Source organism: Aulonocara sp. 'chitande type north' Nkhata Bay, linkage group LG19 (genome assembly GCF_057382095.1).
Source record: "Aulonocara sp. 'chitande type north' Nkhata Bay isolate Kocher_YH1m ecotype deep benthic linkage group LG19, A_spYH_male_GT1.1, whole genome shotgun sequence".
Lineage (NCBI taxonomy): Eukaryota > Metazoa > Chordata > Actinopteri > Cichliformes > Cichlidae > Aulonocara > Aulonocara sp. 'chitande type north' Nkhata Bay.
In genome coordinates, this window is record NC_141362.1 from 9,460,595 (window position 1) to 9,482,031 (window position 21,437).

The 21,437-nt window shown below is 41.0% G+C and overlaps 1 protein-coding gene across 1 annotated transcript; it reads left to right on the forward strand.

Annotated features, from left to right (window-relative positions):
- Window positions 1-17,275: 17,275 nt before the first annotated feature.
- Window positions 17,276-19,329, forward strand: LOC147306460 (G protein-coupled receptor 151). Its single transcript, XM_086274897.1, has one exon. The coding sequence runs from the start codon at window positions 17,522-17,524 to the stop codon at window positions 18,653-18,655; it is 1,134 nt and encodes a 377-aa protein (XP_086131023.1). The 5' UTR covers window positions 17,276-17,521; the 3' UTR covers window positions 18,656-19,329.
- The last annotated feature ends 2,108 nt before the right edge of the window (window positions 19,330-21,437 follow it).

Here is a 21,437-nt window from a genome sequence, read left to right on the forward strand (position 1 = left end):
CCTTAAGACCTCAAGAGAGCTGTGCATAAATAAATGTCCAGCTGAATGAACTGAAGCAAGGCTTTAAAGACGAATAGACAAAATTCCTCCACAGTGATATGAGAGACTGATAAAGATAATTACATGATGTATGTCTGCGAAAGGTTCTATGAGCTGTTGAATCATGAGGTGTACTTTCACTAACATACTCCACTGACTCCTTCATTCATGGAATCCTGAGTAAAGAAGATTTGTCACAGAAGCTGTGCCTATTTCTGGGCAGGTATAGTGAGTAATTTTATGTAATTAAATATTGTTTGTAAGTTGGAGGGAACTTCATATTTAGGTTATAAATCTTATTCTTTCCTGTTTCCTCAACTTCTCAGCACAGACCTTAAAATAGTCTACATCTTGACTTTACTGGGTCCACTTGCACCACTTAAAAACAAATTGTGCCCAAAATACTGACTTTAACTAATATAATTAGATGTCAAATTTTCATGTAATTTTGTTAAATAAGGATCATTTAAAACATATATGTAACAGAAACTGGTCAAAATCTATTCGACTGGTATACATTCAGTTTCATTCACAACAAGTCTGTGAGCTTGAGCGAGCCCTCCCTGTGTCCTGCAGTTTGTCTCTGAGGGCGTCCAGACGTGCCCGTGGAGTCATCGTGGTTCTTAGCTGTCACGGTCAACTCCTGACTGCTGTGGGAGACAAGGAAGGTCAGGATTACAGGGGCCTGTTTGCTCTCTGGGGCCCCATGTAACCTTCAACCTGCCCTCCAAACAGACACACTGACTGCTGGTATTGATGCAGCCGTGAAGCACAGCAGCACTCGGAGCAATGTCAAATCCCTCTTTCATCATAGAAGGGCCGGAGAAGTTGATTCGTGGTATTAGCATTAGCATCAGCAAACAGCAGCATTTGGTCAAATTAACCTAATCTGATGAATTTTTTCACAATAAAGCTGAGGAAGGTTCTCATTCATAGTTAAAGAGGAGAAAATGAAACATTGGCTGCTTCAGACGTGCATCTGATGAATCTAAAAGTGAAGCATGTTCTTTGTTATTGATGTTTACTTCCTGCAGTTGTTGAAATTCATGTATTTGAACCTAACACGCAAGCTCCTCTAGCATGCATTGTGAAAATGTTAATGGTGGTTCTAGAGCTGGGCATAGAATGATAACGATATGTATCGCGATATAACTTTTACTCGATAGAGAAATTAAACTATCGCGATAGACCTCGCCGCTCTTGTCCTCTTAAAAAAAAAAAAAAAAAAAAAAAAGGTCAGCCAATCCAAATTAAGTAGCGCAGAGCCGAACCAATCACAGCCGCAGCGTCACGTCGCGTGACTTGTTACGTACAGCACAAGTGCCAAGCCGCACGTGTGTTTGTTTGGGAAGCAGCCAGTGGGTAATGGAGCCAGCGCGTAATGGAGGAAATGAGTGTGCCGACTAGAAAAAATCAACCGAGCGTGACCGAAGAGAAAACAGATGATGGTTCCAACGCCGGAGAGATTGTCGAACGGAAGAGCCATATAAGTTCCGTAGTGTGAAGGTATTTCGGCTATTTCAAGTCTGACAAAAAACAGAGTAGCGTGCACTGTAAATTGTGCCGAAAGCAAGTCTGGAAATACAATAAACTGGTGCATGCGTCACACTGTGCGCCACGTTATTGTTTCGGTGAAATGAATTTCTACAATACTGTTAATTCTACTCTCTGCAGTGTTTAAATGCTTACATATACACACAGTTACTGTCCCTCCACACATACGACTCGGTTCTGCTTCTATGCCCCAGCTTTGTTTACTTTTTCCCACCGAGGCTTCTAGACTTCTGATTGGCCAACATTTCTGCACGGTTAGGAATCTAGCGCCACCTGCTGCTTTGGCATGTTCATAGCAGCGTTTTCCTTCATTTCTGCCTTTATGTGTGGACGGGATTATTTTTTAAAACGAAAACGGAAAATCTCCGTTTTCAAAAATACCCGTGTACGTGTGGACGTAGCCTCAGTCTCTGACTGGAAGCGCTAATTCGTCATTCGGCTTTTGTCAGACTAAAGTAACTGTTAAAACTGTTTGAAAAGCTAAGCTATACAACAAGGAGAGATTGAGAATTTCCTTTTAGTTCTCAGTTTATTTGATATTGACAAAAGTTAGTCAGTTTTGTCTGTTCTTCTGTAAAACAAACTAAGATTTATTTTTAGAATTAATATTTTGTTTCTAAGTGGAATTGACAATTTAGTCTGTTTCATTTGTTCTATTTTGAAACTTAAACGCTTTAGCGGCTGCCTTTTGTGTAGTTTGTAATATTTGCCTTTATTTATCTGAAAAAGTCTCATGTTCCTTAAGTACATCTACCCTGTTGAACTTATTATGGGAAATAAATATTTAAATAAAAACAAGCTGCTGATTATTTCACATTTTACTTGTGAGCAACGGCACATTTAAATCTTACAAATATAGTTATTTGGCTTATATCGTGATAGATATCGTTATCGCCTGAAATGAAAAAAACATATCGTGATATGAAAAAATCTCATATCGCCCAGCTCTAGGTGGTTCTAATGGTTATAATCTGACGTTAATAGAAAAACGTCAGATTATACAATGTATCACAGTTTGCTGCTCAAGGGGCAGGAAAGCCACAGATCACTCAGGGTTCCCATGCTAACCGCTGTCCACTCCCTGGATCATGGAACAATAAAAGAAGGTGACCTGATCTGTTGAATCACATTTTCTTTTACATCATGTGTATGGCCGGGTGCATGTGTGTCACTTACCTGTGGAACACCTGGCACCAAGATGTACAATGGCTAGTTGGGGTACGCAGTGTGATGCTTTGGGCCCTGCTATCCATGTGGATGTTACTTTGACACGTACGACCTAGATGAGCATTGTTGCAGACCATGTACACCATTTTATGGTGTCTGTGGCCTCCACCAGGATAACGTTCCCTGCCACAAAGCAAAAATGGTTCAGGAACGGTTTGAGAAGCACAACAACGACTTTGAGCTGTTGACTTGACCTCCACATTCCCCACATCTCAGTTGAATCAAGCATCTGCGGGACGTGATGGACGAACCATGGAGGCTCAACATGGAGTCAAAGGATCTGTTGATAACATCTTGGCACCAAATACCACAGCAAACCTTGAGGGATCGAGTGGAGTCCATGCCTCAGTGAGTCAGGGCTGTTTTGTCAGGTGCTCATAATGTTAGGCCTCATTGGTGTATCATTATAAAGAGTATCCAGGTAAAAGTGACAGTAACGATACCAATGCCGTAGCAACCGCTGCTCCTTACTTTGTGTTCACAGTGTGCACAACTGTAGATTCTGTTTCTGGCTCTTGCTGAATTATACTTAGGTGAGCACTAATTGCACTGGGGGAAAAAATTGGGTTGATGTTAAGGCGGGATGGCTCTGTTCACCGAACCGTTCAATAAACAAACAATAAAAATCTGTACAAACCAAATTCCGTCACACTATCTGTAGCTAATAAATGATTTATATTTCCATAAGTGCAAAACAAACACTAATATACGAGTTTAGTTATTACTCGCATTATCTGATTTATGTTATCTGACTCCCAGTCTCTCACACTCTGAACCACAAAAACATGTTTATTTTAGCCTAGTTTAGTGTACAACTACTGCAGAAGCCACATTTTAAGTGAGATTGTTTTCCTTATTTTAGTGCGATGATGACACAATTAGAAAAAATATGGATGCACTTAATGGTTTTTAACTTAAAATGTGATTTACTGACAAAGCGAAAGTTACCCGTAAGCTTTCGAGGACATGATTGCCTGTGCAGGATCCAGTCGCGGCGTTAATGCTGCACGACAATCGAAATAATGCGTGAGGATCGGGCAGACATAACGAGCTCCAATCTGCTGATGAGATGGACTCTAATCTGAATTTCAGCAGTGGCCAGTGTCAAAGCCAAAGACGTTTGTCCGTTTGCATTCATTGACAAGATCTCCGAGGTTATTTGTCAACATGGCTCGTGTAGCTCTGGTAATCTCCGGTCCTCGACGGTAGACTGATTGATAATTGATCTCTGTTCAAACAGCCTTTCTTTGGGCCACAGTTGCCTCTGAATGCCAAACGAGTCATTCTCCCCCGTCCTCCCACAGCAGCCTAATCCGATAAACGAATGGGAATGAGTGACGTCCTCTGCTGATGTCAACCTTTCACTCTGCCATTTATCTCAGATTGTTTGCTGATGAGGCCCCGGTGATGGTGACCGAGGACAGGGTCACTCACAGAGGCCTGCAGCTTTGAGCCTTTACTAAGCACAATAATCAAAACAGCAGTGAATACAAATCATGATTAAGTAATCTGATCTCAAAACTCATTCCATTACATGATCCATTAAGGCAAATGCATAACATGATCCTCTGAGTCCTGTCATTACAAATCTTTCAAATGTTATATCACTGCTGATGATACAGAAACATATTTAACCACCAGTGTCTGTTAATCCACCCTTTTTGCTTTGAACTTTGGTTATATACATATAAAACATGCCACCTCCTTCTCTGGGCTTGAGTTCATTTGAGATGGACTGAGGCACAATGGGAAAACAAAAACAGTATGATTGAGCAAAATGTGCATTTTTAAAGCTAAAGACGGGAGGGACAGGCCAGCTTATTACTGATGCATGGCTGAAAGGCCAGCATTAATGATGCATGGGTGGGTTCATTAGCGCACATGCCGGGGATAGCTCGCACATCTGTGAAGGCACCATTGATGCTGGATGTTGAATACAGGCCTTGAAACAACATATGCTTCCACACAGATGCTGTGAGTTTTTATGAATGCTTTAAATGCTAAACCACATTCTGCACGTTCCACATGTTTGTAGTAAAAGAGTCCCAGTGTAGCAGATGGCCCCGCCCCTCCCTGAGCCTGGTTCTGCTGGAGGTTTCTTCCTGTTAAAAAGGGAGTTTTTCCTTCCCACTGTCGCCAAAGTGCTTGCTCATAGGAGGCCATATGATTGTTGGGTTTCTCTCTGTATGTATCATTGTAGAGTCTACATTACCATGTAAAGCGCTTTGAGGTGACTGAATGCACAGACAGTTTTCAAAAGTCAAAAGAAATTTCCCAATTGGCAGTGCAACACTTGATATGTAGTCTTTTTTAAATATAGTGTAGATACTTACACGTTTTCACCCATGTCATGAGTGAGGTGGTAAAAAAAGCATTCAGTCAACAACTGACTGTGAGAGAAATTGATGTTTTATTTAAATATGGTACCTTTAAGAAGAAAGCAACTTCAAAACAGCTAATATGTAAGTGCCATGTTCCCACTTTGGTGCCTAAAACAAGAAAAATGCCGTTTATTGTCAACATTGCGCATATATTTACCTGCAGAGGATTTGTGGTGATGTTTTCTGTGCATATGCTGAACTTCAACGCTGCCTTCACAGTGAAGGGGATAGGTCAGTCAGTGATCAGCCCAGGCCCAGAGCAACATAATTTTATTTGTAAGGCATGACACAGGGAATGACATTTAACTTGTTATTATTTCCGGGAAAAGATTAATGATAAATTGTCTATTATTTTTCCTTAAAAGTGAAAGATAAGACTGCACTCATTCGCCCTAAAGCCAGAGTGCCACCACTATGCAAAATGACAGCCAATTATTGGGGCCTAGTTTGGGATAATGACTTTACAATGAATCTTTTGATTGAAATGTAACTGGGTTGGCCCTGGGCAAAGAGCAAAAAAAAAAAAGTTACAGAAACAACAAGCACTATAGAGCTGTGTCTCTAGGTCTCTCTGACTCTCTCCCTCTCTTTCTCTCTCCACTCCTCTTTAGAAATAGCTATAGGAGAAAGACAGAGATATGCATATATTGATGAAAAAATTATTAAGTCGCTGAGCGCTTGCAGCAAACATAAATTAGCATATTCAGGGTAAATATGCAGACTATTTACGATAATAAGACCGGATTATTCAATTCAATGAATGTTAAATAGATGAGGAAATGGTATGTGTCTTATCTAGTCAGAGCTTCTATTCATTTTAATCGCTTCCCAATTGAACTCTTCATTTTATTCTCTCTGAGTTATTGTTCCCATTCCAGCCCGCAATGGCACCTATGGGTCCTGGGAGATTTCCGCCAGTCACGTGGTTTAAGTGGCATTCACCTTATTCGTGGCGGAAATGGAGAAAGTCGACGTCACCCCGAGGCCAGCATCACGATAAGCCCCTTTTCATTATGCACAGGGGCCGATGGAGAACAAGATTAGCGGGGCCTTGTGTGCATAAAGGCGAGAACATACAAGTCATCTAGATTAAATAAAGCGAGCAGAGATCCAAAAGCAAAACACATTTGGTTTCTTATTGCGTGCATTAAAAACTTTAACTTTAAACAGACTGACTGTGTGTGTGTTTTCGTCTGCAGGTTAATATCAATGACTTTCTGACATGCAGGCCTTCGTTCTTTTTAAAATGTTTCATAAAACATGCTGAAATTACACATTGAAACCAATTATTAATCAGCCAACACATGAAACAGATGTAATGGAAGCAGGTGTGTATGTGTTTCTGCGCTAAAAAAAAGATTCTTGGTCCCTATAAATATGAAGCAACAATTTTGACTAATATGTAATTAAAATGTATAAAAGTTTTTTTTAAATTCAAATAATTAATTATTAAGGAAAATGTGCTTAGTGTAATCTGAATGTAAACCAATCAAGTAGACGAATACTCAAGATAGTAACACCAATGAGTTCCAAGGTGTCGGTAAGTGACAAAGTGAAAGCAGTACCAGCTACAGTTTCTCCACCTGGTAATAATCTAGTACTACTGAGTTTTCACGGGTCAGAACATCAGCACATTAACAGCAATCCCAGCTGCAAGATTGTCTCTAGTTATGTACATAAAAGTCTGCCTGGGTGTATTTTGGTGTTACTGTAAGTAAAATTGTAAGTCTTCTTTGTGGCTCTTCTCACCAAGAGGAAATGCAATGCACTGACAGCAGTGTGCTCTTGTTTTTGCCTGTCTACAAATAAACTCTACAGTGCAGATTAATATATATTTGGTGTTTTAGTATTTCTAAAAATAGAGTTATGTTTGAGGGTTTGAGTCCAAATAAACCAGAGAACATCTTGCCCAGCAAAACAGTGTGAACACTTCATGTGCGTATGTTTCTCAGACCGTCTGCTGTAGATTTGCTGGTGTGCTTAGGGTCATCTTCCTGTTGCATACCCAGATGGCCTCATATTTGACCCTAAAAATAATAATTCACAATCAACTCAGCACTGTGCTTGACAGTTGTTATTGAGTGTTTGTGTTGATGTGTCGTTTGGTTTTCATCAAATGTGGTACTGGTCATTATGGCCAAATTTCTCCACTTAGGTCTCATCTGTTCATTGTTCCAGAAGTCTTTTTGTTGTTGTTCAGGTGGGACTTTGCAAACCTAAGCTGTTTCTTCCAAAACACTCATGCTGTTATTGATCCTTTTTACCTTGAGTGTACATTTATTCCTTTTACCTTAGTCTCAAAGTGTATATTTATTTGTTACTCTTCTTATATTTATTGTTGCTTTTGCACTGAATGTAACTGGAGCCTCGTCGTCTTGTCTCTCTATGTACTTTACTCTATGTAGCAGAGATGACAATAAAGTTTACTTTGACTTTGACTACTTGTGCAGTCTTTTTCTTGTTGTACTGACATGAACTTTAACATTTTGCATGTTAACCAGTCTTTTATTACTACTACTACTCCTATTATTATTATTATTATTGCAGATTCTTTAAGCACTACATGAGCTGAACTTTGACCAACAGAATTTGCAGTCACCCTCAAACAACTCTCTTAAATGTTTTCACTCGTGAATAATCTTTCTTACTGTAGAATGATGGACTTCAGATTGTTTTGAAATGGAAATCTTCCCAGATTAAAACAGAGCACTGATTGGTTCTCTGAGTTCACTGGTAATCTCTTTCCTCCTATTCATTGTGTTACAGTTTCACTCGATTGGTTTGGCTCATTTCTTGAAACCAAGATGACATTCTCAAAACCATAAGGTCATTTGGCCAAACAGTCTTACAGTTCTGCCCAACATTATAGCTCACTAGCAAAATCAAACATCTTTCTCCAAACTCTTCATCCATGCTTCAAAAGCAGATTCCTTTCCCATATAAAAGATCAGTACAGTCAAAATAGCACAGATCCTTCTCAATTGCCTTGGCACATGTGCATTCATTTAGTGCTTTTGTCAAAATAACCTGGATGGTTTAGCACAACACCATGGATCCCCTGCAAAAGCTCATATCTCTCCCAAAAGAGTTTATCCATGTGTCAAAACTAAATATCCTTCTCATATAAATAGTCAATGCCCCCAAAATGCATTATACCTTTGGCATTGTTTAAGCACTGCAAGTCAAAATGCTTAGACGTTTTGTCACTGAGGCACAGGTCTAGCAACAGAATACCACTATGAATAAAACTAAAAGATTTTACAGTAAAATCAGCCTCCAATAAACCACTCATACTCAAGGAAACTGTAAACATTTTTATTCGTACAAAGAAATGTTAACATTAGAGAACATACTGTGAAAAGAAAACATATACAGGATTCTGTAAATGTGAACAGTTATAAACACAAACAAAAAAAACAAAAAACTCTAGCCTACCATACTGTAAATAAAGTTTCAGAACTATAGTACAGTAATATTTTCAGTGGTCGCCATTGTCACCCTCTCCTTCCTGGCCACCATCCTCATCCCCCTGGCCATCGCCGCACTGCTCTCTGTCAGGCCATAAATTCTCATCCACATCGCAACGGATATTTTCTCTTGCGATGCAGCGAGGGAAGAAACGGCGTGAATGTCTCAACCATCCCCTACATTGATCCCCTGTGATGTCCTCACATGCAGCATCCATTGCATGCAGCAGGGCCCTCTGGTCTTGAGCCTGATGCTCATACACCCTCCACCTCCAAGCTGAAAAAAACTCCTCAATTGGATTTAGAAAAGGAGAGTAAGGTGGAAGAAACTCCATCAGCATCTGGGGATGGGTGGTGAACCAGGTTCTGATGCGTGGGCCGCGGTGGAAGTTCACATTATCCCACACAATGACATAATGTGGTAGCTGAGGTCCTTCTTCACCTCTCTCATTTTCTGGGATCAGATCAGTATAAAGGTGGTCCAAAAAATTGAGGAGCTTTTGTGTATTGTAGGGCCCTAAACTGGGAATGTGTGTGGCCACACCTCTTTCTGATATAGCGGCACACATTGTTATATTTGCTCCTCGCTGGCCTGGGACATCCACAGTGGCTCGGTGGCCAATGATGTTACGGCCACGCCTTCGACCTTTGGCCAGGTTGAAGCCAGCTTCATCAACGAACACTAGGATGTGAGGGGTTTCATTGCCTTCTAATGCCATTATTCTCTACAATAGAATAGAAATAAATCTAATCAGTGAAGTAGAGACAGATACTGCAGGGAGGATCTAAAGTACTGTAAAAACAGGGAGTGGAAAACTGAAGACAATTTCTAGGCAAAATGCTCTAGTCACACAAAGCTGGATTCTGAAGGTAAAAAGGATAACGCAAAACAAAAAAAACAGTGGTAACCACGTCTTACTGTAATAGTGTTACAATGATAGACAACCAGTAGTTGACTTACATGCACATACTGGTACGGCAGCCCTTTCACTCTGTCAGAGTTTCTCTCAAATGGTACCCTGTAAATCTGTTTCATGGTCATCTGATGTTTCTTCAATACCCGGTCTATTGTGGAGATGCTGATAGAGTTTATATTTTGGAACATTACATTGTCTAGCAGGATTGCATTACGAATCTGTCTCAGTGTGATGGCAGTATTTGCAATGACCACGTTGCATATTTCTCGTTCTTGTTGTTCATTTAGAAGTTTTCTTCTGCCACCCACTTGAGGCTGTCGTCCAATCCTAGACATACAAGTCAAAGGTCAACACTGTAAATTTGTTACGAAATGAGTTACCAATGTAATTGTACTGCTGTTGTATGGTACTAAAAGTGTGATGCACTGCACAGTGACTGGAATACTATTCACAGTATTTTCTCCATTTTTTTTTCTTTGTCATTTTTATAGTATCATATAACAGCACACGAAGATATTACAGTACTCTAGGCCTACACACACACCAACACTGAATAGTTCAATAGCATAGTTCTGTACCTGTTTTCCCTGCGAAAGGTTAGGATGATGGAGGAGACTGTAGACCGAGGCACATTAGGCTGCACTCGGCGACCTGCCTCTGCCATTGTGAGGCGATGGTTTATAACGTGGTCAATAAGGGTGGCCCGGATTTCATCTGGGACATCATGGTGCCTCCGTGCTCCTCGGCCTCTTCCCCCTATTCCTCCACGCATTCTCACTCCTCCTCTTCTTCTTCCTCCTCTTCCTCGAGCAGGAAGTTGCTGTTGTACTTGGCGAGGTGCTTCCATGTTCACACTGCAAATGAAACTGGCCCCGGGCCAAGCTCTGTCTATATACTTTTGGCAGCAGTCATAATCATAGACAACACCTGTCAGGTATCTAAACAGCCTGTTTGATTGGTCATCTGAGATGTGGGAAACTGCTCCTTCGTTAGTTCTAATTTCACCTGATTGATTGTCAAGTACTGTCATAACTTTATCAAGTGCTCCAAGATATTCTTTCATGGTATTATATGTTTGACTAATTTTGACAGTTGAACAGACAATTGTGCATATGATGACTTACACAATGAAACCATGCTGATATGTTTTGGAGTGAGTAACCATTTCACTGAAAAATCAACTAATCAGTTTAGATCGCCAAGATCTATTTATTTGGAAAATGTGCTAAATGTGGGCTCATTGTGCTAACTGTAGCTACTTGTACATAATCATTTGAAAAGAAGCACAGAGTCACTTGAGACATGTACTAAAGCATTTGCAATTTGATAAAACCAATGAAAAATGACATTCTGTTGTGAACAATTGCAAGGTGGTTTGGAGATTTGTCCATGTTATTTTGAGAATGTCATCTCGGTTTCAAGAAATGAGCCAAACCAATCGAGAAAAACTGTAATACACACCTGAATGGCCCGGACCAGCAAATTGCCAAAGCTTCTGTATTTTTAGGGGCGGTGCACTTACTCATGATGAATTCATTAAATTAATTCGACAAGCAGCACCTGGAGACTATTGAAACAGATGGAATTGAATCACGGCCCCTCTTTAAAAAACCTACACACTGAAGCCTCCATCTATTGGCTCAGAGGCTTTAATGCTTTTCTGTGGATTTTTAAACAATATCCTCTGCTGCCATCTATCGTTGATATCAGGTACTGGCAGTTTGAGACTGAAACAAGATCTTTAAATAAGCACAAAGCGTGTGAACAATTTAAATTAAAGTGTTGCTTTTATTAAAAATGTTACAGAAGAAGAAGAAGAATTACACATGAAGACATTCCTTATCTTTGCAATTCTTTCAAGACACCAAATAATAAAACTTACAATGTACTGAAAATAAATAACTTCTTGAACAACATATCTGGCATTGATTCTATGTTTAAAATGTTTTCCTCCCTCTGCCACATGGTGGCATTCTCCCATCAGTATTTCTCCTGGTATCTTATTTATCACTAAGAAGCCTATTAAACCCATTAGTATCACAACAGTAGATTGTCGTGAGGCACAACAAGTGTTTGAGCTTCTATTATGGGTTGTTGAAGGATGCTGAGGCTGGTGAAGCTAAGGAATTCTATGATAAGTGCATTATCATAGAATTCCTGATTCACGTAACTGGAACTAAGAAGGCATCGTTTACAGTAATTTGACAATTATGGGAACTCTTATAGCCCAAAATGATTACAAATAAACATAAAAGAGGGGTGAAAATAGGTTGTCGTTACCACGACAACCTGTAGAGCCACTCGCCTAATATATATATATATATATATATATATATATATATATATATATATATATATATATATATATATTAGGCGAGTGGCTCCAGCAGATCCCGGGAACCACAACGGAGATCTCTGTCCAGAAGAGCGCAGTCCTGGGAACAGCTAAGATACTGCGCAGGACCCTCAAGCTCCCAGGCCTCTGGTAGAGGACCCGAGCTTGAAGGATAAACCGCCCGCAGGGGCGTGCTGGGTGTTTTTATTTATTTATATATATATATATATATATATATATATACATACTGGTTCACCTATGTTCGGTGGAGCTTTCTAATAAGCTGCCACTCGAACGGTTGTAGCAGCAGACAGCAGGAAACCACAGCAGGTGGTTAAAAAGCACTAAAAAAGGAAGACGATACATATTTCATAAGTTGGTAATTGATGCAAACAACCAAACCCATAATGTACACAGCACCTGTTAATGCCATGTTTCCAAGGCATTTATGTAGCAGTGTTTTGGCTTTTTTTAAATGTGCTTGTGATTAAAGAGAAAAGAAAAAGAAAAGCAAAGCAGTGCGGGGTTATGAGTACGGGGGGTGGGTTGCATCTCCATCCGCTCCCCCGCCCTCTCACACACACTATAAAAAAGCCTGACATTAATTATTTGCTGTTTTGCAGGCAGGAGGCTGCCCTTTTGCTAAAGGGAGTCATTTACCCCCCTTTGGAATTATACCTGATTTCAAATGAACAAAACTGTAATGAAGGTGATGCTGTTTCCTGTGCTAATACAGCTAATACAGACAAATTAAAAGTGATAAAGAGCGTGACAACTCTCACCTTTGCAAGTCAAGGGGTTTCCATCTACAGGTTGTCGTGGTAACTCCCCATTTTGGCACCATATAGTAGCAACCTGATGCCAGCAGCCATCCGCTCCGTTTGATGGCTGGGGGGGGCGCGAGGGGGGTGGAAGAGGGGGACTTGAAAGGAGTCAGTTTTCATGTAAAACAGTTGCAAGATTAACAACAAATTGCGACTCGCTTCTCCACTTCTGAGTAATAACATCAATTACGTTGCCAGGGAGACCCTTGATCTTTCTGAATGACACCAATAACAAAAACCTGCACTTGCTCTCTTTTATACTGTAAAAGCTTTTCTGCATCAAGGGATCTGCGAACCGACAGTTGTCATTGAAAGGTCTGCTTTTTAGAAAAGATTATCCCTGCGGTCAAAAAAGTACTTCACGTTTGTTTTTTCTCGGGAATATCTCCAAAGGGAACATTACTGGAGCTCATTTAGGCTCTGGGTTTTTGTTCAGGTACACCCCCTCCTCTCTTTCCTCTTCCCTTTTACTCTTATTCTGCCCGTCTCCGGCTCATCCATGGGGACGCTGAGAGATCTGAGCCTCACACAATACATTCTATTTAGGCTGAGTCGTGGGTGCAAACTGGGAATTTTCTGTTTGCATCTCAGCTTCAGCTGGTTTCCACCCTTCCCCAAAAAAAAAGAAATAAAAGAAAGGTTTACAATTATGGTAATTCATGAAGGCATAAAACAACTGGGAAAAAAGAGTCTTTCATCTCTGAGATGATCCCTGTCCATAAAATAGGATAAAATTGTATCCTATTTTATGACCTCAGCAGAAAAACAGAAAGAAAGAAAAAATGTAATTAATATTCTAAACGAACAACAGCAATGATGACTTATTTTTGCCATTGTCTGAGTCTATAGTCAGTCAGAGTAATACTATTGGCTCAAAGTGATCATAATTAGAGCCCAAGGTCCAGAGGCTACAATGTTTACATTCATCACCTTTTTTAATTTTGGAGGACCAACACTGCCAAAATAAACGACATAAATGACTATGGGACTAAATGCATCAAAAATAATAAGAGAAAGGGGCATTAAGTCATTATAAAAGTAGGACACAGATTAATACTTCAGACTTTGCTATTTAATTTTTAGTTTCATTAAGATGATGAATTATGATTTCATAATTTATAAATGGATTTACTTCTTTTCTTCTTCTTTACTTAGTATTTCTGCATTCACTTCTTTATCACGTAAACAGATGTATTCAAAGTGTACCGTGGGACAGGCTTTGTGCCTTTGATGGCAGACCCATGAAAGAAGTGAGTGCCTAGTCAGACAGGAGTGAGATAGTCAGACAATAATCCAGCTGATAATAACACTTGAGCTGACTTCCATGTAAGTAAATGCAGTTGTTTGCTATGTACGGTGGTGCAGTTGGTAGTACTGTTGCCTCACAGAAAGAAGGTCATAAGTTCAACCCTGATGTGAGTCAACCACTGTCCTCCTGCAACAACCTCACATGCTTCTCTGCCTCTCCTGACTTCCTCGTACAGCACCACTATCATATATTTTTTATAGATACACAAAGACACAGTGCAACTCGTTCCATATATTCTTTCTACTTACTCCTCCATCAACTCTTTCAAAGCAAGCATCCCATCTCAAGTGCACTTTCTCAGCATGAAGCCAGCGTCAATCCTGCCATATCTTCATTGCATGGCTCATCAAACTTTATCACTCTGTACTACAACTCTGCACATCAGCTTTGTTGAAAATCAGTAACAGTACACTTCGTCTCCATTCCTCAGGTATCCTGTTAAACAATCTGGTCAAAAAGTCTACTACCCTCTCTCATGGACATCTCCCTATGGCATCCTGACCAGCTGTCTTTCCACTCTTTGTAGACGCTCTCACATCCTCCTGACCTTCATGATTCACTAACTGTCCTCCATTCATCCTCTTACTTTCTTCATTCATCAGCTCCTCAAAATACTCCATCTATGTTCCCTGCACTCTCTTCACTTGTTAGTAAATTACAGGCTCTGTTCTTAATCACCGTAACCTGCTGCACATCTCCAGCTCAATCTCTCTTCAGCCGATCAGCACAAGTCTTTTTAACTTAGTGTCCAGCTTCATGTCTTTACCGTTCCCTTTTCCACCTCTCTCGTGCACCAAGCCTCAAAGTACTCTTGTCTGCTTTTGTTATCTTTCTACTTATTCCACTTTTTCTCTGCCTTTGAATACATTCTGTACTTCCTCACTTTATGAACAAATACAATGAAACTTCAAAACTGCTGACTTTCCCGTCAACCTCTGACAAACTTGTGCAAAGTTGCTCATTTTAGCATGCATATGAAATAAAATTGAGGTCATATCCACTGCAAACATTGGCGTGCTAACTGTATTATTTTCCCATTTTATTGTTACTGTTGCTATTTATTTTTCTCAGTGCTACTATCTGTGGTTCCGCTCCAGTTTGTCAGAGGTGAAACAAGTGGGCGCTGAAATCTGTTTGCATTCACAGCCTTGCACACACCATAACATATCAATTATCCCTGATTACTGCACACCTTGAGGGCTGCACCACTGCTCATGCTATTATATAATCCCTTTAAATACCACAGGAGCCTTTTCCCCCACTGCAATTACACCGCTGTACCTATTCATTCATTAGATCTGAAGCTCCAGAGTGGCTTTAAAGCCTCTCTATCCATCTCGCACTACTTCGTGATGCCTTACATCTTCCTAACCCCATACTGTGATGGTGGTGCCGGTCTCCTAGCAACCGGTCCTCTCAGAGGAGGTGACAGCATTTGAGTGGGCACCCTCACCTCTACACATTCACCCCCCGCTCCTCCCCTCCAACACCTCCAACACCCTCTCCCTTCTCTCCACCAACCGGATGCTCTTCAAGTCAAGTAAACAGACCTCACTCTGTGGCGCAGTGTGCCGAGTGCACTTGTGCATGAAGTTCACCGTATTAGAATGATAACATCACTGAATAATGAGTTCAATGCTACACTTCCATTCATAGTTGGATCATTGAACCACCACATGGGTGCCTCTGGTTAAACAGGACATAATATATTTGACTCTATTTGCTTTAAAGGCGGTTGTGTTTTTATCTATATATACAGTAGACTGCTACTTAATAACTTATTAATACTTCTTGAATGATTTATTAACACTTGAATGGGTTACAAAAAAATAAATCAGGTGTGATGTTTACCCTTTCTTTTAGGGATGCTTAAATATCACAGGCTAGACTATAAGTGGGCCTGACACTAACCTTATCTAATGAGTTAGGCAAGCGTATGGGCCATGATGATCATTAAATACAGTAAATGTCACACAGTCACTGATAGGAGTTTTTAGCATAACTAAGGACATCAATAAAACTGCTCAGTTATAAGGAGGGATTTAAGTTAGAAAGAGTGACATGTGATTGGTTTCAGGAACAGCTAATTAAATAAGAGATTCTTACTGGATTCTTACTTTCAAATGATTCACCAAGCAAATGTACAAATGTTCAAACTCTACTGTGTTAAAAGTTGATGTTATGGACTTTGCATGTAGAAACAGCTGATTGGAGAACGCTGCGTTTATGTGAACTAAACAGATCTAAAGTGACAATAATGCAGATGGACTTTCCATGATGTGCCAGCTACACCGCAGAGATTTAGACAATTATTGATATTTTAAAGTTTGAACAGTGTGATGACAATAAAACTAGCCATCTTTTAGGTTGGCAAAATCTTTTACCTAAAGGTGGATTTATTATGCTGTGAGGGACGACAGTGAAGTGGGTATTTGATGGGTATGAGAACAATATGAGCCAAAACTCAGTTGGATCCGCACAAGAGCTTTTGGGCTGTTATGTTAGACAGTGAACTCTGCTACCATCATGAATCACCATGAACCAAGATGGGTTGGTGGATTCACAGAGCCCTGGCGTTCATTTGGATAGTGTCCATGATGTTTCCCATCTCTCAGATGCTGTTTGCCTCCAAGCTGTTGTGATGGGATGTCAGAATGTAAAAACTTTCTTTCTTTGATTTCATGCTGTTTTTCTTAAATACTTCTTAGATAGATAGATAGATAGATAGATAGATAGATAGATAGATAGATAGATAGATAGATAGGGTTCATACATTATAAATGCATTAGTGGAAGAAGAATTTACAATTTTAAAGTTGGCATTTTTGGTCACTATGAGCAACGGTTCACAGATGCCTTAGCCCTGCCTTCACTATGTGATTTGATGTCAAAAGTCACACAATCTTGCTTTTACTTATTTTTATTATTATTGTAATCTTACCTTTACACTAAATAAACTATAACATTAAAATGTGACACTATATATAATTTTAAAGTCCTAAAATTGCGAATTTGGTCCCCACGTTGACCCAAGTTTCCCTCCCCTAAAACTGAACTATATTTATATCACTTGGCAAAATTCGAAAATTTGAGGCATATATTGGTGGATTTACGGTAGCGCAGGCTTATTATGGCACGATTACTCTTGCATGACTACGTTTGTGAGGTTGTGGATGTAAACCATGTCCCGCTGCGCTCACATTTTGGGTTGGCTGCAGCCTGGAGCGACACTGTTAAAGTGACGTGAGTGCTTGACGATACCAAATGGAAGCATTTGAAATAGCCTACCTGCCTGCCCGCTCACCCACTCGCTGATGCGCTCACGACCCCGTCAGAAGCGCTTCAGCACTGCGTTGCCCCGGACAGCTCCTCCGACTGCTCTGCTTCCAGGATTTGCGTCTGCGGGACAGTTTGCTGAATACGTTTTGTTACTTTAACGAAGGCAAACTTTCAAGTCACGGTGGGAGAGATGAATACTGAAAGACCATCAAATGTCTCCTTTTTTGATTTCATTGGAGGAGTCCAACTTCTTCAAGGCGAGAACACCCGGACAGCCATGCCTGTCCTCTTGATCGGTGTCTGCGTGTCCGGAGCGGTTGGGAATTTGCTCGTTTTGCTCATTTTCATCCGTGACTTCAGGAACGGAAAGGGCTCTGAGGTAAAAGCACTTCTCGCTTCTTTAGCTTCTACGGATTTGGTGATCCTGTTATTGTGCGCGCCCGTGCGCGCCATCACCTACTATAAGCAGACCTGGACCTTGGGGAGTTTTGTGTGCAGCACCACAGACTGGTTCCAGCACTCGTGTGTGGTTGCAAAAACTTTAATCCTCGCATTCACCACCAGAGCCAAACACACTTTGATTCCCAGCAACGCCACGGGGGGTCTGCACAACCCGACGTGGATTCACGGAGCCCTGGCGTTCATTTGGATAGTGTCCATGATGTTTCCCATCCCTCAGATGCTGTTTGCCTCCATGCTGCCGTATGGCCGCGACAATATTTGCGTCTCCGAAATGCCAGCGTGCGCGTCTGACTTCATGAGTTTGTTCTACAAAATTTATCCGACTGCAACCTTTGTTGTGCCAGTCATCTACACAGTGGCCTACTACACTAAAACGCTGCACACTGCGGTGAACCACGCACCGAGACCGCAGCACCAGAGCAAAGTTATCCTGGTTTTGTTGTGTCTGAGCGGCGCCCTCGGGCTCATGCTGCTGCCGGAGTGGGGGACATTCACCTGGATCAGACTCGGCTACTCCAGGCCTCCCGTGGGTTTAATGATGTTCGCGCAAGTCCTCCTTTACGCATGCAGCTCTTTGTCCCCGGTCATCTTGATGACCATGTACGACGATGTGCGTCAGGGACTGATCAGCATCTGGTTCATCGGGACCTGCAGAAGCAAGAAGCGCGTGCCCCGAAAAAAATGTCCAAAAACGGAGGGGAACGGAGCAGAGGTCGGGGAAAACGCCGTCACCAACGCGATCTCGCCAGGGAACGAGAAGACGTTCCCAGATGTGGAGCACTTTTGGACAGGGCGCAGAAACACACACGTGGAAGAGGACCAGGACCCGGTTCCATGGGAGAGAGAAGAGAAAATGTTGTAATCAGAAGTATCTTTTTTTTCCTTTTAGCAGAATATTTCTGCTTGTTCTGGACTGGTTGCTAGTTTTTTGACCCACAACGCAGACCCTGGCTGAAAGTCTGTAGTGGCCTGTTTGCTATCGTAAGCTTGACTAGATGTAAAATAAACTCAAACAGTATGTTTCGGTGTTACGCATATTTCTGTTCTTTTGATCTGAATATTTATTTTATTTGCCCGCAGTTTTGATACGCTGTCACTTAGGACATGTTTACAGTTTTTCTCAAATGTTAAAACACAAAAGCCAATCCTGTAACCCAAATGACCAGTAGTCTAAACACATTTACTAAATGTAGCCACCATATTCCAGTACCATAAACACATGTCACATGAAGACACAATTCACAAAACACAACCCTCTGTACTCATAAATCTAAACACATTTTTCCTTGCTAAAACACATGTTGCAAAACAACTCTGCTCATATCCTCAAATGAAAGCCCATGTGATGCAAAATGCTTGCCACAGTCACCAATCTTTGAACACAGGGAACACACCTGGCGTCATTCACTACACACAATGACTCAAAATTGAAGACACTTGTTGCTAATGCTGTACCCACATGTAAAAGCAAGTTCAGAGTGCACAGTATGCTGAAGATTCCAAACAAACACAATGGATGAAGGCAGAGTCAGGGGAAGAGGAATCTGATGCAGAGGAGGGAGAAGAGCTGGCCCTGGAAGAAGAGGAGCAGGCCAATGAGGAAGAGGAGAAGGCCAACATGGGAGAGGAGAAGGTCCAGGAGGGAGAGCAAGACAACCTCGCACCATCATTACGGACGAGATGCGAGCAACGGCTCAGCGACATGATGCCGCACAGTGATTGTGGTGTGTGTGTGGTGTGAATACAGTTTTTCTCAAATGCTAAAACACATTTCACAAACGTTACCACCAGGTCCCCCAATGTCCAAACACAACACCCTTCTCTAAAGCTACATAAACACAACCACACCTTCCCACTGCAAAACTCAAACTCCCACACCAAGAGAGCAGCTCGAAGCTGTCAAAACTGTAAACACTATACACAGCATTACACACTACAGCAAAACAATTGAAAACACAATGCTCAATTTGTGAGAAGGTTCTTTGTTTCATAACTGCCAATGCATATTTTAGAAACTATACAGTAACGGATCGTCGTAGATCTCTGCAGAGGATTAGGCATTTAGATTTGTGAGTTTCATATGAGTAGTATAAATCTATAGAAAATCCTGCATGTACGTACACTACTGTAACACAACTCAATGCAAAAACAGAATCTATTGCACACAACAGTAATCTTGAAAACATGAACAGGGTGTGAAGTTTTTTTATTTACGTTATTCACACCACACACACCACAATCACTGTGCGGCATCATGTCGCTGAGCTGTTGCTCGCATCTCGTCCGTAATGATGGTGCGAGGTTGTCTTGCTCTCCCTCCTGGACCTTCTCCTCTCCCATGTTGGCCTTCTCCTCTTCCTCGTTGGTTGCTCCTCTTCCTCCTCTCATTTGAACTCCTCTTCCTCATTGGCCTGCTCCTCTTCTTCCAGGGCCAGCTCTTCTCCCTCCTCTGCATCAAATTCCTCTTCCCCTGACTCTGCCTTCATCCATTGTGTTTGTTTGGAACCTTCAGCATACTGTGCACTCTGAACTTGCTTTTACATGTGGGTACAGCATTAGCAACAAGTGTCTTCAATTTTGAGTCATTGTGTGTAGTGAATGACGCCAGGTGTGTTCCCTGTGTTCAAAGATTGGTGACTGTGGCAAGCATTTTGCATCACATGGGCTTTCATTTGAGGATATGAGCAGAGTTGTTTTGCAACATGTGTTTTAGCAAGGAAAAATGTGTTTAGATTTATGAGTACAGAGGGTTGTGTTTTGTGAATTGTGTCTTCATGTGACATGTGTTTATAGTACTGGAATATGGTGGCTACATTTAGTAAATGTGTTTAGACTACTGGTCATTTGGGTTACAGGATTGGCTTTTGTGTTTTAACATTTGAGAAAAACTGTAACGTAAATAAAAAAACTTCACACCCTGTTCATGTTTTCAAGATTACTGTTGTGTGCAATAGATTCTGTTTTTGCATTGAGTTGTGTTACAGTAGTGTACGTACATGCAGGATTTTCTATAGATTTATACTACTCATATGAAACTCACAAATCTAAATGCCTAATCCTCTGCAGAGATCTACGACGATCCGTTACTGTATAGTTTCTAAAATATGCATTGGCAGTTATGAAACAAAGAACCTTCTCACAAATTGAGCATTGTGTTTTCAATTGTTTTGCTGTAGTGTGTAATGCTGTGTATAGTGTTTATAGTTTTGACAGCTTCGAGCTGCTCTCTTGGTGTGGGAGTTTGAGTTTTGCAGTGGGAAGGTGTGGTTGTGTTTATGTAGCTTTAGAGAAGGGTGTTGTGTTTGGACATTGGGGGACCTGGTGGTAACGTTTGTGAAATGTGTTTTAGCATTTGAGAAAAACTGTAATATGTAGCAGATATTTGTACAGACATGAAGCCAGTGTAAATACTCAGAACATTCAAATTGTGATTGTGTACATGTGATGCATATCATCGATATTAAAACCTTCTCAAATACGAATCGCTCTGTTTCGTTTTTCCCCCTGAAACACCCACCCGACCTTAATCACTGATAAAATACAATTCGACCATCAAATCGCTCCATTTAATTCAAAAGGTTTTGACATGCCATGCTCTGTACAAATAGATCATTCCTCCATATTAAATTCACAACTAATCCAGC